The sequence below is a fragment of the Camelina sativa genome, chromosome 3 (assembly GCF_030686135.1).
Source record: "Camelina sativa cultivar CO46 ecotype springtype chromosome 3, ASM3068613v1".
NCBI classification, from domain to species: domain Eukaryota; kingdom Viridiplantae; phylum Streptophyta; class Magnoliopsida; order Brassicales; family Brassicaceae; genus Camelina; species Camelina sativa.
The window spans coordinates 4,441,848-4,458,405 of record NC_141882.1 but is presented as its reverse complement, the minus strand read 5'-3'; the positions used below and the strand labels follow the sequence as shown (position 1 = coordinate 4,458,405).

At 35.0% G+C, this 16,558-nt stretch overlaps 5 protein-coding genes across 5 annotated transcripts; 3 read left to right on the top strand and 2 right to left on the bottom strand.

The window, feature by feature from the left end:
- Positions 1 to 153: 153 nt before the first annotated feature.
- Positions 154 to 1,656, top strand: LOC104769908 (uncharacterized). Its single transcript, XM_010494231.3, has 2 exons — positions 154 to 912; positions 1,053 to 1,656. Exons 1-2 carry the CDS (start codon positions 330 to 332, stop codon positions 1,424 to 1,426), a joined length of 957 nt encoding a protein of 318 aa, XP_010492533.1. The 5' UTR covers positions 154 to 329; the 3' UTR covers positions 1,427 to 1,656.
- A 3,395-nt stretch (positions 1,657 to 5,051) lies between these two features.
- Positions 5,052 to 6,464, top strand: LOC104769899 (uncharacterized). The gene is made up of 2 exons (XM_010494223.2): positions 5,052 to 5,733; positions 5,861 to 6,464. Exons 1-2 carry the CDS (start codon positions 5,154 to 5,156, stop codon positions 6,241 to 6,243), a joined length of 963 nt encoding a protein of 320 aa, XP_010492525.1. The 5' UTR covers positions 5,052 to 5,153; the 3' UTR covers positions 6,244 to 6,464.
- A 50-nt stretch (positions 6,465 to 6,514) lies between these two features.
- Positions 6,515 to 9,049, bottom strand: LOC104769891 (uncharacterized). Its single transcript, XM_010494213.3, has 4 exons — positions 8,627 to 9,049; positions 7,971 to 8,238; positions 7,450 to 7,863; positions 6,515 to 6,877 (listed from the first exon to the last, which is right to left on the bottom strand). Exons 2-4 carry the CDS (start codon positions 8,232 to 8,234, stop codon positions 6,671 to 6,673), a joined length of 885 nt encoding a protein of 294 aa, XP_010492515.1. The 5' UTR covers positions 8,235 to 8,238; positions 8,627 to 9,049; the 3' UTR covers positions 6,515 to 6,670.
- Positions 9,050 to 9,204: 155 nt separating this feature from the next.
- Positions 9,205 to 11,782, top strand: LOC104769879 (endonuclease 1-like). Its single transcript, XM_010494202.3, has 9 exons — positions 9,205 to 9,501; positions 9,606 to 9,786; positions 9,947 to 10,054; positions 10,163 to 10,218; positions 10,321 to 10,404; positions 10,488 to 10,583; positions 10,674 to 10,738; positions 11,196 to 11,269; positions 11,472 to 11,782. Exons 1-9 carry the CDS (start codon positions 9,376 to 9,378, stop codon positions 11,594 to 11,596), a joined length of 915 nt encoding a protein of 304 aa, XP_010492504.1. The 5' UTR covers positions 9,205 to 9,375; the 3' UTR covers positions 11,597 to 11,782.
- A 1,545-nt stretch (positions 11,783 to 13,327) lies between these two features.
- Positions 13,328 to 16,345, bottom strand: LOC104769869 (secretory carrier-associated membrane protein 5). The gene is made up of 12 exons (XM_087508350.1): positions 15,923 to 16,345; positions 15,454 to 15,576; positions 15,276 to 15,338; positions 15,097 to 15,130; positions 14,785 to 14,907; positions 14,590 to 14,652; positions 14,381 to 14,474; positions 14,214 to 14,259; positions 14,058 to 14,125; positions 13,919 to 13,967; positions 13,739 to 13,804; positions 13,328 to 13,631 (listed from the first exon to the last, which is right to left on the bottom strand). Exons 1-12 carry the CDS (start codon positions 15,980 to 15,982, stop codon positions 13,545 to 13,547), a joined length of 876 nt encoding a protein of 291 aa, XP_087364476.1. The 5' UTR covers positions 15,983 to 16,345; the 3' UTR covers positions 13,328 to 13,544.
- Positions 16,346 to 16,558: the final 213 nt, after the last annotated feature.

Sequence of the window (16,558 nt, the reverse complement as noted above, 5' to 3'; positions counted from 1 at the left end):
ACAATTTTGGAAACAATTGAATAAAAAAAAAAAATAGCCATTAGGTCGACTAAGAAAATTAATAAATTACAAGGTTTTTTCATTTGTTCCTTATTACAATGTATTTATAGACTGCAGACACGTGGCCTTAGAAAAAACTCAAAGTGACAGTAACACAACATAAAAAAAAAAAACAACTTCTTCTATCATTATCAACCGTCCATCTTCCAATTCTTTTAGATGATCCAACAGTGTAGGTTTAGTTATATAAGCCTAAAAAGCTCCACACCTATATAAATCATCAACAGTGGATAGATCCACAAATCGGAAAATAAGAGAAAAAAAAAAAAATGGTATCGTCGATAATATCGATCAAGGCGGCACTAGTCTCCACCGGAATCGCCGCAATGTCTATGTTTCTGAAGTACTCTGTTCCCATCGCAGTTGATTTCTCCGTATCGCGATTCCCGATCCTTTGGCGTTCGTTTCTCTCGTGGCTGAAACCTCCGTACATCTTCGTCGCGTCCAACGTCATAATCACCATCATCATAGCTTTCTCCAAGTTTCACCAGAGCATTGAAGAAGACCAGGAGGAAGAAGTTCATCAATACGACGACAACGATATTTTACAATGTGGCGAATACATAGCGTCTCATCAGGTTGAGCCAATCGTCGTCACCCACGCTCCTCCGAAGGATGTGAATCTGGACACGGATTTCGATTTCTCGGCGACGATTCCAGTGGCGGAGGTGGAGAGATCGGAGTTTGTGTACGAAGAGAAAGATGAGGAGATCAACGGTGGAGATGAGTTTAAATCGGAGGTGAATCAAGGGCTGCCTATGATTGAAGAATCGGAGAATCTCACTCCGGTTGAGAAACCTCTGGTTTCGGCTAGTTCCGGTTACCGGAAACCGGTCAAAGCGATCTCGAAAGGTACGGGGATGGATAAAGATGACGTCATTCTGTCTAACGGTTATATATTTTTGAATTTTCACACTATGTCGACCGTGTAGGGGTAAATTAGTAATTTCTTTCGAAGCCAAATTAAATGATTTATTTTATTATCTTTGCAGGCGGTAATAAAAAGAAGAAGGCGTTGGGAGTGGTGAAACCGAAGCGGCACGAGACGAGTATTGAGAACACGTGGAAGATGGTAACGGAGGTGGGTAAGTCAACGACGTTGACCACTCGTTCCCGGAGATCCGACACGTTGGGTAACGGAGTCGGCTGCGATGTGAAACGAACTGTCTTGAGGAAAGCGGAGACGTTCAGGGATGTGACTAATCATCGACAGTCGTCGTCTACGCCACCGGTGAAGATGAAGATGAAGAAGGAGATGTCGCCGAGCAGAGATGAGCTGAATCGAAGAGTTGAAGCTTTTATAAGGAAGTGTAAGGAAGAGAGGTTTGAGTCTTTCAGATTGGAGAAAGAAGAGTTTGTGGCTTAATTAGAATGATGTTGAGATTAATTAGCTTTTCGTCTTTTGATTAATTATCGTTTTTTTAAGAAAGACAATCATCTCAAATTAATTACTTTTTGAATGAGAATTTTGATTTTAGGCATTGAGCTGGCATATCTTCTTACTTTGTATGATTGTATTTGTTTGAATCATTGTAACAATGCAGAACTTGATTATTTGATATCAAGAAGTTGTAGTAGTAAGCATTATTGAGTGAACTAGAATTGTAAACGTGACAAAAGCAGAGTAGTAAGCATGTCTAATTAATGACACGTTACTCCAATATAAACATATAGTAGATCGAATGAGGTTCTAATTATAGAGGAATTATTAGAGATTACTATGCATCCCCCTAAAGGGAACGTTTCCACAAGCACCAAAAATTTAGTACGTATAAATTATTCAGATTTTCCATTCGTTAGGTTAATTCAAATGATCACTATCAAAAGAAAACAATCACGTGTTAGATGTGACACGTGAAATATCTTTGTTAAACTCTGGACAGGACAGTGAATGGTGCTTACTGCTTTGCTTAGCAACGACTCTTCATCGATTAAATAAACGGCATGCGTCGATAATGACTCCATCGTTACGTGGTCGCTTTAACTATGGCGACGGGTCAAAAATAACAAAAACAAATTAATTATGCACGGTCCAAAAACAGCTTCGACTATTACTTACGCCGTGAAATCTAACGGCCGAACGTAAGACAAACTGGGCTACTCACTCTCACAACCACAGTTACATCACAGGGCAGTTGGATGTGTTGTCGTGTTCTGTATTTCGACGAAGTTTCGTTTGCCTTTTCTTTTTATGTCGGTAATGAACACATATTTTTCTAATTATATCTTGTGCTTGATAAGATGTGAATCAAATGAAAAGTATGGTTAAATATTATTGTCAGAAAGTCAAAAATAGCTTCTGAAAATTCTTACTGTCTAACATCACAAAAGATTTTTAATTATTCTAACAAGATCTTTCTAGGTTATATAGCCAAAATATTATGTACGTACAATTAGAAAAAAAAAATTACATAGATCAGAAATCTGGATTCATTTGAGAAATGAATAAATCCAATGAGACATTACTAGAAATCCTTAGGTAAATATAAGATAATGTTAATAACTATATTTTTCAAATGAGAATCGTGATATTTAATCTAAAAAAAATTTCACTTTTAAATGTTTCACATTTATTTATTCAATCCAAATAGAATCCAAAAAGAGACAATCGAATCAAACGAAGTTTAATTAAATTTATTTGACACTATTAAACTAGCTATATAAGTTTGTTCTTTCGTCACAAGCTGCTATGATAACAAAACTCTTAAGAACTTATAGGAACAAAATCAACGCGTATGATTGTTAATTTGATTATTTTTTTAGACGAGTAAAAACAGATTTACTTTTAACGTAGTTGTTACAAACTGAATGATTTTTTCATAAAATGGTACAAGTAGTAAGACGTTCACATTGGTCAATAATTAAGAATGTAGTTATAGTTATATGATGGAGTCGTGTAACAAAATAGGTGTTAACACTTAAAAAATAACTTGCCATGGAAAAATCACATTCCCTTCTATATAACATGTTTATGTAGAATATATATCTATTTTCACACTTCTGATATTTTTTATTTAATACATCAATAAGAAAAATTTAACAAAAAGTAAAGAGCTTCTTTAGATATATATGAGGAGAAGACATAAAGAATAATACCTGCGGTTTGAAGAAGCAGTAGTCGTAATTTGATCATTGCTCTAAGCGAAACTGATAGTGGTCGACAAAGAAAAGAAACTAAAATAGCAAAGAGTGGATAGCCACTTGAGACGAGTTGTAGTCTTGTAAAATTGACCTTTACCTTGGCCTGTTCTTAGTTCTTCTTAGCTCTTAAAGGGCATATGCAATCGTGAACAGTTTTGGGTGTTCTTAGAATAAAAATATTATGAAAATAATGTAGGATCAGTAGTTTAGATTTTTTTGTTAAGAAGTTGGTTATTGGTAGAACATGTTTAAAATAATAAGATTTAATAATATAATAATATTAAACATATTACAATTATAAAAACTTTAAAAAATAACATTTAAATTGCAAACTTAAAAAACTTATACTAAAATTCAAAATACAATACCAAATTTTTATGAAACAAAAAAAATATTTTAAATAAATTAAAGAAAAAATACCAAACAAACATATTACTTAATTTATTAAAGCACACAAACATTTTTATTTAAGACCAAAAACTGTTATTATTTTTATTTAAGACCAAAATCTCAACCATTCTTGTCATGTCACGTAGATAAATAACATTCCTAAACTCTGTTCTTATCTAAGACAAAAAAATATGTTCTAAATACAATGTTCAATAAATTTATCAATTTATTGGGTTAAGAATAGTTCAACTATTCTGCCATTGGAGATGACCTAAGAAAAATATCTTAGTGGTTTTCCACCTTCAAGGATAGTTTTATTAAGAAATCCTTCGTTTTAATCCAATGAAACACGTAAGATCCTAGATCACTAAAAGATAATGTATCATAATAACACAAATACGTTACATTCGTTTTGGTGATATTATGAATTAATCTGTCTTCTGGTATAAATTAATCACTAATGATTAAAAAAAATGTTATTTGATTTTTGAAAAATAAATTAATGGAATTGTTGACAAAAAACTAATAATAAAAATAAAGAAACTAATGGAATTTCTTGTATCATCTTATCAACTTGAGATTATATACTATACTCTATAGATCAAGTGATGTTTAAGCCGTTTTCCAAATGATATGATATTTTAGTATTATAATGCAAAAGTATTAGTATTTGTTTTACTTCATTGTCCTTATATATATGAAAGAAAAACCATTATATAATTACAATACATTATAGTTATGAAAAGTAATATCAAATAATTATATTAGATACTTTACAACTTGTTTTGGTAAAGATATTTTACAACTAGTGTTTTGGTAAAGATATTTGACAACTATTTGCAATACCACATTACTTATGATAAAGAAAACAACATATATACCTTAAATACATGATAGAATAAGTTATGAATTCGCTCTACACATATTCTTTTCTTTTGTCGACCAGTACGGGCTATAGCCTATATACGTATACGTATTTTGTTTGTCTTCGAATTAACAACATACACGCAATTAATATACCATAAAATCTAAATAGGGGATATAAGGCTAAAAAAAGACGTGGCCATAGCGTGGGATCGTCGATTGAGAGAAACTATCGGAAACAAAAATAAGGAATTACAACGAATGGCCATACTAGGTTGACTAATAAGAGAATTTATTATTTAACGACGTAGAAAATAAAAAGAGAGAGAGATACAATTATGAGATAAAATCAAGAGATATTACGTGTGGACACGTGAAGGTTGTGTTTACGTGTCGATATGCAATACGACAGAAACAATAAAATCTGTTATTCTCTACTCTTGTTCTGTAATACTACAAGAAGATGCACCTACTAAGTCTATAACTAAAGCAATCATGTCCGTTCAACTCCAAATTTTTCAATCCAACGGTGTATATCAGAGATCTCATTGTCCCTTGCCTCACTCTTTAGCTCCCTATATAAATGAAGAGAATCAAGAAGAGTCAGAGCTAAGACTAAGAAGCGTGTCAACAATACCATTACCACACACACTCCGATAAAATATCAAGAGATAAATAGAGAGTGACAGTGACATAATATGGCGTCGTGGATGAAGGCGGTGCTAATCTCTACTGGTTTCTTGGCCACGGCTATGCATCTAAAAGTCATTGTTCCCGTGGCTGTAGATTTCTCACAGGCTCCGATCCTTTTGAGCTCTTTTCTCACGTGGCTGAAACCACCGTATCTATACGTCATCACAAACGTCATCATCGTCATTATCTTTGTTTCTTCAAAGTTTTTCCGGAGTACTGTCTCCTCCAGCAAAGACTACGAGGTTTCTTACAGTGGCGACAATAAGTTTCAGACTGATCATCATCATCATCATCAGCAGCAGCAGAACGTTCACCACGCTCCTCTACGACGGCGGACGGAGACGAAAGATTCAGATTTCGGTTTCGTCGCCAGAGTCGCGGCGTTGATCGTCGTGAAGGAGCCGGAGGCTGTGCATGAAGAGAAAGCCGAGAGGGTAGTAGAAGCTGCTGCAACGGTAGAGGAAGAGAAGAGGTGTTTAGTGGTGGTGACCAAATCGGAAATATCACAACCTCAGGTGTTAGAGAAGCCTCTTGTTACGGCTAGGATTGGCCAACGCAAACCGGTGGTTAAGACCACACCAGCAGGTAATTCAATTTTAATATTTTAATGTATAAAAAATACTTGAGAAGACATGACGTCATACGAATTTTAGATATTTTAAATATCTCAAAACACTATTTGCTAAAAGGGTAATTTCGTAATAATTTTCAGAGAGGAACTCAGTCAGAGCGTTAAGAGTGGCGAAACCAAAGAGGAACGAGACGTTAGAGAACACGTGGAAGATGATCATGGAACGGAAGTCAGCGCTTCCGTTGACTAGTTACTACAAGAGACCTGACACGTTCGGACTTGACGAAGAGACAACAAAACAGTCTAGTGTTTTGAAGAAATCGGAGACGTTTAGTGACAGGACTAATATGTTGGCTATGCTGCCGCCGCCTCCGCCGGTGAAGTTGGTGAAGAAGGTGAAGGTGTCACGGAGTCGGGATGAGCTGAACCGGAGAGTAGAAGCGTTTATAAAGAAGTGTAACGACGAGAGGTTCGCGTCGATGAGACTGGACGATGAAGTGGATCGTCGTGGTCTTTCGTATTAAAAACTAGTATTACGTTTTTAAAATATTTAGTTTTTTTGGTTGTACTCTTTTCAATACGACAATTAACAAGTGAACAAAGGTAGAAAGTCACGGACAAACATAATCTCTTATTGTTAGGTATTTGATTGGATAAGGGTGGCTCATCCATCAACTTGTGTGATATTTCATCTTAAGTTGACAATGTAATTAACGTCATTGAATAGATCTTTCTTTCTTCGTAATCTATTTTTATAATGACGCTTTTTTTTCGAGTCGGGTCTTAAATAACTAATTTCGTAATTAGAATGCTCTTTCTTTCCTAATATGGGAATACAAAAGCAAAAAGATACATTAATTAGTCACTATGGTGTTTGTAACATAACATCAATAAGACAATAACATTCACATTAACCCCACAAAAAAAAAAAAAAGAAGAAGAAAAAAAGGATCAATCCCTCTTGTTCATTCGCATCTTAGCTTCAGTTTCTCCACTGTAAGGAGCAACGTGAAATGCGTACTGTTGAATGACGGAGAAGACGATCATCTCAAGACACACAAGCACGTTTTGCATAGCTTCCTCAATCTGCTCCACCTCCAGCCAGAAATGATGCGACTTTATTACTCCCATTTTCACTAATATCTCCAGCACTATTCCCTGTACAACACATATCCCCAATTATCAGACAAACACCGAACTCAGCATTCATTGTTAGATACCATGAATGCTTTTAACTTTCAGAATATTCAATTACTTAACCAAATACAGTGGTGATCCTAATAAGAGATGAAATGCTTTAAATTTTCAGATTGTTCAATTACTTGATCAAATGCCGTAGAGATCCTAAATCTACTGGCATAAGACATTGTTTGTCTCATGGACCAATCAACAAATTCAAATTGGCTTTGGTTCGCTATACCACACAAAGACTTTGATTAAGGAGAAACTTCTCAACGACCAGAGTCACCAGACCTTATCTATGCCCATTACCAACATTCTAGACCCAACGAGTAACCTTTTAAATCTTCATCTCTCAACAAAATAAGGTAAGGTTTATTGCAGAGCCGAACAAAGCTACAATGCGCTATTAAAATGATTCTACTCTTGACTAAACAAGATAATCTTACTAGTCTAATTCATGACAGTAAAATTTTGATGATTGAAGAAGCTAGTAGGCAAAGAACTACTGATTTGGCAGGCAAAAGAAAAGCAATAAACCATGTATTTACCTGCCAGAAGCAGAAGAAGACTATCCCTTGGACGCACATGAACTTTGTAAGCGGCTTATGAGGCTCCAACTCCTTGGCAAAAACATGGTAGAATTTCACCAAGGAATACAATGCCAGGGAAACCGAAACATTCAGAACGACGGTGAAAATCCAGCTCAACCACGCTGGATAAATCCCGAGGATCTGTAGTGTTATCATCAAGATGGAACACACTGGGCGGATAATACAAAACTGCCATGTCCATTGCTTAAGCTGTTTCAGTGTGCGGTAATCCAGATGCGTGGTGCGGGGCACGAAAAGAGACATTGGAAAGGAATGGTGGATCTCTCTCCCTTTGTATTCATCAGGGATAATCTGTGCGCTCATCGATATGTTTACGTAACTATACATCAAAGCCAAGAATGTAGCAATGACCTGAAAAAAAACAGAGCAAATACAACAAATCAAGAAACAGCCGCGGAGAAAGAGAGAAACAATGCAAAGGAATGAGACATGAGAGAATGAAACTAGAAGAAACCTACAAGTGCCTCATAGCATTCCTTAACAGCGTCTAGAAACATGAAGAAGGGTTTGCTTCCTTTAGCATCTAACAAACCAACAAAAGAGTTGATAGCATAAACAGGAGCCATAAGTATGATAATAATAATGGCTCTCTGTTCTTTAGGGTTCTTCCAGTAAAACAAATGCTGAGATATGAGCTGCATGGTGAAGTGCATCGAAAGCAAAACACAGAACATGGCTCCCATCACCGTGATCTCCGCAGGAGATAGAGTAGATAGATCCATCGTTCTGCATCAAAGTGAAACAATTTTAAATACACAACACACATCATGATTCCCACAAAACTGAACAATGCTTTTGAATTTCCAATCATATATGTAGTAGCAGGCAACACAATTAGTTTAAGTGTTTATTATAGATTGAATAGTAACTAAATCATCCCTGATACACAAGAAACTACCAGTGATTGATTAGCTAGTAAACTCACTGCTCACTACTTTGTAGCAAAATTAGGTTACAGATCTTAATACTGTGAAGACCCAGAATCAAATCAACTATAATATTCCCAAATCAAACGACGAGAAAACTGAATCGGGCTAAAAAGGTAATTACGTTGAATCTACTCAGGAACACTGAATTTGGAAAGATGAACATAGTCGAGAGAGAGAGAGCAAACCTGATTGAAACAAGTGGGAGATTATCGAAGAAGACGATTCAAGTTGAGAAGTTCACAGTATTTGTGATGGTGCTACGATTCTTCAATGGTGAAGATCTGTTGATTAAAACCCAGAAGAAGCTGTTCATCTTTGACCACGGTTAATAGACTCAGAGCCAAGTCTTGTGCGACCGAAGAAGTCACCGAAGGAGTCCTCCGTCGTAATTAACCGGCCGGTTTGGTTTGGTTTGGTTTAAATTTCGTACTGAATTTCAATTTTCGGTCGATTAAAACAAAGAAAACAAAATTTGAAAAGACGACAACGTTTAGCAAAATTAGGCGTTGATTTTTATATTATTTTTAACATACATAGCTACAGTATTTTAAGTAGCATACATAAATTCACGCATGGATGGATAATTCATAATTGGATAATGCTGTTACAAATAAGGAATGTGCTTTGACTAATGACTCTTAAAGTTAATATCTCGTGTTTCTTTTGTAAACACTTTACGAGGAACGTATGAGACTGGCAATGGATTGCTTGCACACAAACTCAACATCATATGTATATGTTGCTTCTAATTAACCTAACTTGTAAGTCCATTCTTGTCTGTCTCTCTCTCTCTCTATATATATTTATATATATATAATGTCTATGTGTGTTCTCTTTTCAAATTCTATGAAGTTTTTCTGAACAAAAAAAAAAGTAGACGTTTTTTTTATACAAGAAGAGATAAACGTTTTATAAGTTTTTGAAGTTTGGAAGTATGGCATCGACTTTTAGATCATCCACGAGGACGATTCTTGTATTAGGTGTATTGATTTTGTGTTCGGTTTCTTCTGTCCAAAGCTGGAGCAAAGAAGGCCATATTCTTACATGTAGAATTGCTCAGGTAACTTAATGATCGTCTATAGTGTGTTAGAATCAAGTATTTTTGGTTATCGCCTTAATTATCGGTGTGTGTCAATCACTTTTGTGCCTGTGTGGTGTGAACAGAGTCTTTTGGAAGCCGGACCGGCACATGTAGTAGAGAATCTATTACCGGATTACGTTAAAGGAGATTTATCAGCCTTGTGTGTGTGGCCTGACCAGATCCGACATTGGTACAAGTACCGTTGGACCAGTCATCTCCATTACATCGACACTCCTGACCAAGCCTGCTCTTACGATTACTCCAGTAAGTCATCATAATTCATAACCAAAACATTTTTTAGTTACCTGAAATCCGGTTCTATTTCTCTTGATCAACCGGAGTTAATCATGACTAAAAAATTCTAACCCAAAACCTCATTATATTAGATGGGAAAATAATTAAAATTGAATATATATAAAAACAGGGGATTGTCATGATCAGCATGGGTTGAAAGATATGTGTGTGGATGGAGCAATCCAAAACTTCACGTCACAGCTTCAGCATTACGGAGAAGGAACGTCTGATCGTAGATGTACGTGATCATTTTTCTTTCTTATTTTTACTATAACTTTGATGTATTCTTGTGCTTAGTTTTTCTTCTCTTCTTAATTAATTGCGTTCTTCTTGTTCAATCTCGTAGATAACATGACCGAAGCCCTTTTGTTCTTGTCTCATTTCATGGGAGATATTCATCAGGTTTATTACTCATCATTTCACACACACATACTTCTATATTCATGTTAGTTTTTTAATTAATTATGATTATTTCTACCATGGTTGTTTTTTCCCCTTACAAAGCCAATGCATGTGGGATTCACAAGTGATGAAGGGGGGAACACGATAGATTTACGTTGGTACAGACATAAATCAAATCTTCATCATGTAAGCTTCTTCTTTTGTCTCTAACAACTTTGAATTTCAAATTTTCAAAAAGAAGAGACTAATTAGTGAGACAAAATGTGTAGGTATGGGACAGAGAGATCATTCTCACGGCTCTCAAAGAATACTACGACAAGAACTTGGATCTCCTCCAAGAGGATCTTGTGAAGAACATCACCAATGTAATAAAATAAATTTATTTATATTTTACTATTTCATAATGCTTCTTTTTTTCCACCGTGACGTATATAGTAATGGTTATCATAAATTAGGGATTATGGCACGACGATCTATCTTCGTGGACAGACTGCAACGATCTTATCGCTTGTCCACACAAGTAAGTTTTAAATCACTTGGTTTGATATTGACTCGACGCTAGTTTAAAGCTAGCCTTACAAATCTTGATACTTTTTTTCTGGTCCAAAAATCTTAGAAAGAAGCTGAAAATGAAAATAATGGTTTTTGAAATTTTTTATGGAGTTGGCTAGTGTTAAGTTTCACTAAATTTGAATTCAAAAACAATAAATAGTAGTCTCAATGATTAATGGGTTTACTTATGTCCCTATCTTACCTTATATCACATCTTATTTCCTATGTGAGATTTCTTTAAAAAATGATTTAGACTCGAACATTGGTGTTTTGATAGTATGTACCATCATGATCAGATTCTTACTGAGTTTCACATCATAACTAAAGATCCTGAAGTTGGTTCTGTTTTGGTGGAGAAAATCTAATTTCGAAAAACACTATATGTATAAACTTTATGAACTACTAATTGTAAATGATAAATTCAGGTATGCTTCGGAGAGTATAGCGTTGGCTTGTAAATGGGGCTACAAAGGCGTGAAGTCCGGCGAAACCTTATCAGGTACGTTGTTTGCTTCTTCTATTTTCTTGTACGCAAAAAAAAAAAAAACAGTTTAAAATATGAATTCAACCAAATGAGGTTTAAGTAAATTGGATTTAAAGATTTTTAATAGTCACTCATATTATTTGTTCATGGTGGGACATGTGACTGTTATAATAAAACTTAAAAAGGAAATATAATTTGAGGTTAAATAATTTTGCAGAGGAATATTTCAATACAAGGTTGCCAATATTGATGAAAAGAATAGTTCAGGGAGGAGTTAGACTAGCCATGATACTAAACCGGGTTTTTAGTGACGATCATGCTGGTGTTGTTGCTGCCACTTGAAATGAACCGGACCATTCAAAGCCTTTGGATTAGTAGATTATTTGGTCAATTCACATAAATTAAAGAAGTAAGACTCATTCTTTTCTTTGTAGCTTTTATCTATTTGACAGCTCATGCCTGCGACTGGTTTATTTACATGTGTTTGGGATTAGATCATATGCTAATTTAATAATATTACTTCATATAGTACGATTGTTTTATAGAATAGCTGTTCCATGGCATTTTTAGTGAGAGTTACTCTTATGAATTCTCTCAATTTAAAATTAAAAAATAATAATAAAGAAGCACAAAAGTTAAGTAATGTTTTTTCTTCCAGCACCGTGAGAATCGGTTCTCAACCAAATATCATTTTGTGATAGATTTTTTTTTTTTAGATTTATTATTTAAATTTATAATAATATTAAAAGAAAAACAATAAAATATATTATTTTGAGTAACGCTCATTGTTGCTGCCAGTAAAGATGGTCTAAAAAGTTAGATTTATTTCATTCAACCATCTAAAAATATCGAGTCCAAAACAAATATGTGACTGAGACTAATATTGGTTTAGTTGTTGTTTCGATCATTCAGTTACAAAATAAATGAGAAATTTTAGCATGTTAAGGAAATATCACAATATATTAATATACTTTAACAAGTGAAGCTACATAGGATTTATACAAAAAGAAAAGACAAAATAACAAAATGAACTCAAGAAACTAGAGAGACTAAACAAGCTCACCAATCTTAAATAAGAACATCTCACTCTACTAAAAGTCTAAAACCACAGAAACAAATTCTGAAAAATAAATGAAAATATTTCTGTGGGGAATGAGAAGCAGCAGGATCAAGGTTTAGGATCCATGGAAGTTTCTGGTGGAGGCACCAAAGATGGAAGCAAAAGAATTAGCAAAACCAAGCAAGATCCCTACTTTGACTTGCCCTCTCTTCGGCATCGGACGGCTACTGTGTTGTTCTCTACAACTTTTCCTAGTTCCTCTGCCTTCCATTGACTCGGAGTCAAAGTCTTGTCCAAAGTAGAAGAAGAAGAAGAATGTTTGATTTGCTACAAGTTACATTCACAAGGGAGCTCTCGTAGCTCTTATATAAATTTCAAAGTGCTCTCACGAGTAACCTTGCTTTTGGCTAAATATTACAAGCTTGACCCAATTATTATTCCACCATCTGCTTAGACGTTTATGCCCTTCGCCGCCCCTTGGATTTTTAAGATAAGATTTTACTTCATTAGTCTAGTTTAATCTAAAAAGCATAATAATTGGACTCTATCTATCCAGGTACGTTGGATCGATGGCTGCAAGCTTATAATTAACAAACAAATTAATGAAAAATATAAGTAGCTTTACGTTAAAGTGGACACCAACTTGTGTTCCCACTAAGATTAAAGATTAAAAAGTAGTAGAAAATACTCATACTCGAGGGTAGATTGGTCATCTAATAAAGGGACACAAGATTCTTTTACAGTCTAAAGTGCTCCGTGATTTAATAGTTATACTCTAATACAAGTGCCATTTTGCACTAAATTCACGTGCCTAAATCCAAAAAAGCTTACATATCTTTTGTGAACTCGATGCATAATGCATTAACCGAAAGTTAAATTAATAAAATGTAGTTTCCTGTCTAACCAGACAACAAAATTCACGTGAGAAATAAGAGTAGGGTCACACTTCAAAGTTATGGAGGGAAAAATATAGTTAACAAGAAAGATTAGGTGGATAACACGATTCATAGCAATTAGTAACAAGACTCCCATATATTTTTGAGTCATATATAACAAGTATCAATAAACAATGACTAGTCTGCATTTGTTTAACAAATCTGAACTCAAAACACATTTTTATACATGAGCTTTTACTTTCACTACTTTTAAGAACAGCTGACGAAAACACAAAAAAAAAAGCTCAAGAAAAAAACCAATGCTTCAGAAGAGATGATTTCAATTAGATTTGCATCATATGGCAGCTCTCATGGCTCCTCTTGCAGCATCCCGTCTCAACTCATCCGCTTTCCCGCTTCCTCTGAAGTACATGTATACTTGCTGCAGAAACCAAATGGCCAATTCAAATGTTAAAAGAGTTTTTTTACCTTGGAAACTATATTGATCTAGAGATTGAGTCTTATCAGTTTAGAGATTGGGAAAGAGACCTGAATGACCCAGATGCTGACCACTGATTCAAGGCAGAATAACCCAAACCCGATGAAGTAGAAGATCTGTTAAAAATGAAAAGCAGAGAACATAGATGAGTGATTGTATGATCAGGAGCCTCTACATTCAGACAAGATTTAGGGTTGCAGCCGAAAGATCAAGGGATGAAATGGGCTTACCCCGACCAGTGCTTGAGCGCTCAGCACATCTATAGCAGGTAGTATGCCCCTGTAAATTTGAAGATCATTAGACACTTGATCCCATTAACTATTAACTGTGTTAACCTTAGATGTCTTTTAAAGCTTTGAGGAAACTTACGCAAGTGATTTTCCTTTGAAGACAATAGGAGGAGCAACTGCAGCAAAGACGCAGAAAAGTATGTGGAGCTGTGTCCAGAAAGCAAGTATTACTTAAGTCTGTTAAGAACTATGCAGATGATCTGTCACTAAAATCAGCAATAAACTAGGGACTCACCATGTAGAACAAGAAAAACCATCCAAAGCTGAATGCACTATCACTTCTGCAGGGATTCAAAACAAAGGAAACATTGAGTAAGAGAATGTGGGAAAGTATATATACTATGAACACTTTCCTCCATTTATACACAAAATTAGTGGGGCTAGGGATGGAAAAATAAGAACCTGAAGGCACGGTAGAGAGGCCGATACCATAACACATAGCCTCCTGGGACACCCGATATGAAGTAAATAACAGCGAGAAGCCAAATTGTTACTCCTGAAAAAATATAGCAAAACCCAAAGCTGTAAAATATGCAGAAAAGGCCCATTTAACTGAGGAGCTGGCTTGCAAACAAGGACTATTTGACATGTGAAAGAGAACACGAAGAGACCTTCTCCTTTGATCCAAGCTGTAGTAACGGCGATGATATTCCAGAAAAGTGCAAGAACCAACCCTGTTGGACATGGACACACCCGAGTAAAACATTATTATCTTACAATTTTCTTATTTAACCCATATAAGTGAAGTGAAATTAAGAGCGTTTGGGCAAAGTCCTCACTCTCCAAGTAAGACTATATATACGTACCCAAATATGTTGCAAATGCAATATACTGTAGCCTTTGTAGACGAACCGGAATTTCATTTGCAATGTCATGATGGATAAGTGGGAAGAAGGGTGGCCAGTTCTTCGCCTCGATAACAATTCCAGCTACAAAGAGAGGTAATATAAGGGCAAAATCATATAGCTATATATAGGCAAGTAAAACTATGAATCCAACCAACAGAGACACATATCATAGGTTAAATTTAACACTGCATTCAAATCCTTCAAGTAACAGTACTGCAACAGGTGGAGAAAAAAGGTAAATGTTCGCCTAAACTATTAAAAGATAAGTACCTCGTGCAGCAGCATCCTCTTTCCGCTTCACATCCTACACAGAAGCAAAAGAAATCATCAACTGAAAACAAAAGATACACAAAACACCTTCAAAAAAAAGTTTTAAAAGATGCCACTTTTACAAAACGAAATATCATCAGGAACTCTATAAAGGGTGAAGCTTGAGTTAAAGTTTTCACCTGTTCTCGTCGTCTAAGCTCAGCTTCTTTGGCTTGGAGCTCCTTTTCTTTCTTCTTCAAATCCTGTATACCCACCACCAACAATGAAAGAAGGAAAAATCATTCAAACTAATTCTCATATCCACTAAAATCACAAAAAAAAAAAAAAGAACAATGTCAAGTCTATAGTCAATCAAACCTGTGTACCAGAGCCCGGTCTGTCAAGAGGAATGTCAACGGTACGACCATAACCAAAACCAGCAGGTTCCGGAGGCAAAGGTGATAGTTTGGAATTCGAAGCAGCAGGAACACTCCCAGGATTCTAAACGAATGTAGAACAAACAATGACCATACACACCAACACGATTTTCAGAATCAAAGAGAAAACAACAAAAGAGTTGCCATAACAGAATCCATAGTTTCAGAAATTAGAAAAATTTCAAGAAATTTGGATTACATTGTCGAGATTTATCAAACAAAAGAGCGGATAAATCAAGAGACATAGATAGCCCCAAGTGAAGCAAACATACACACACACACACACACTAGGGGAAAAAACCCCAAAAGATAAACCCTAAGAAAGAATTCGACTACGCGAACAATTCGATAACTCAGAGCGAACGAAGCCATCGAATTTGATTAAATCGGAGAAAAGGATGAGGGCTTACAGCAAAAGGATTGACTTCATCTTGTTCGTCAAAAGGGTTCCGATCGTAGCGACCAGCCATGGTTACCAACAAACTTATCTCTCGAGTGATATCACAAAGATCACAAACTTGTGAAGTAAAAAAAAAATCAATTTCAGATCTCTTATTAACACTGAAACTTTGTAACGAAGAAAAGAAGAAGAAAAGATTTACAAATCATATTTGTCCAAAAAAAAAAAAAAAAAAGATTTACAAATCATATATACATACAGCTTTTCAGTTTTCACCTTCCTGAATTTTTTTATTTTACTTAAGTAATTTCTCATTATTCCTTTTTTGTTAATATTATCTTCTTTTTTAAAAATAAAAAGAAAAATTGATAAAAGGAATGGTTAACTATAATCTATAGACATTTTAAATTTTATATTTAATTATTTTTTTTTCAGTCAAACAAGTGCTTTTAATTGGGTTTTCTTATTAATCCAGTAAATTTTAAAATTTCAATTCTAGTACTTATCTACAATTTGTCAACGTTTCCATGTGAGGAGGTTTCACAAATAGAGAACTCAAAAAGTGCAGTGGAAAGAGATATTTAAATTGAAGTGTAGTATAATTGTAGGTTTGAAAAAGTGAGCTTTTGAGTCTACATCACATCTT

Excerpts from the sequence above, each read along its gene's own strand:
- LOC104769908 (XM_010494231.3), top strand. The coding sequence starts at position 330 with ATGGTATCGTCGATAATATCGATCAAGGCGGCACTAGTCTCCACCGGA. Across the intron at positions 913-1,052 it reads GGTCAAAGCGATCTCGAAAG|GCGGTAATAAAAAGAAGAAG; the intron begins GTACGGGGATGG and ends TTATCTTTGCAG.
- LOC104769899 (XM_010494223.2), top strand. The coding sequence starts at position 5,154 with ATGGCGTCGTGGATGAAGGCGGTGCTAATCTCTACTGGTTTCTTGGCC. Across the intron at positions 5,734-5,860 it reads GGTTAAGACCACACCAGCAG|AGAGGAACTCAGTCAGAGCG; the intron begins GTAATTCAATTT and ends AATAATTTTCAG.
- LOC104769891 (XM_010494213.3), bottom strand. The coding sequence starts at position 8,234 with ATGGATCTATCTACTCTATCTCCTGCGGAGATCACGGTGATGGGAGCC. Across the intron at positions 7,864-7,970 it reads AGGAATGCTATGAGGCACTT|GTCATTGCTACATTCTTGGC; the intron begins GTAGGTTTCTTC and ends GTTTTTTTTCAG. Across the intron at positions 6,878-7,449 it reads TCTTCTTCTGCTTCTGGCAG|GGAATAGTGCTGGAGATATT; the intron begins GTAAATACATGG and ends TGTGTTGTACAG.
- LOC104769879 (XM_010494202.3), top strand. The coding sequence starts at position 9,376 with ATGGCATCGACTTTTAGATCATCCACGAGGACGATTCTTGTATTAGGT. Across the intron at positions 9,787-9,946 it reads CTGCTCTTACGATTACTCCA|GGGATTGTCATGATCAGCAT; the intron begins GTAAGTCATCAT and ends ATATAAAAACAG. Across the intron at positions 10,739-11,195 it reads CTTATCGCTTGTCCACACAA|GTATGCTTCGGAGAGTATAG; the intron begins GTAAGTTTTAAA and ends TGATAAATTCAG.
- LOC104769869 (XM_087508350.1), bottom strand. The coding sequence starts at position 15,982 with ATGGCTGGTCGCTACGATCGGAACCCTTTTGACGAACAAGATGAAGTC. Across the intron at positions 15,577-15,922 it reads ATGAAGTCAATCCTTTTGCT|AATCCTGGGAGTGTTCCTGC; the intron begins GTAAGCCCTCAT and ends ACATTCGTTTAG. Across the intron at positions 13,968-14,057 it reads TTCAAAGGAAAATCACTTGC|GGGCATACTACCTGCTATAG; the intron begins GTAAGTTTCCTC and ends TCAAATTTACAG.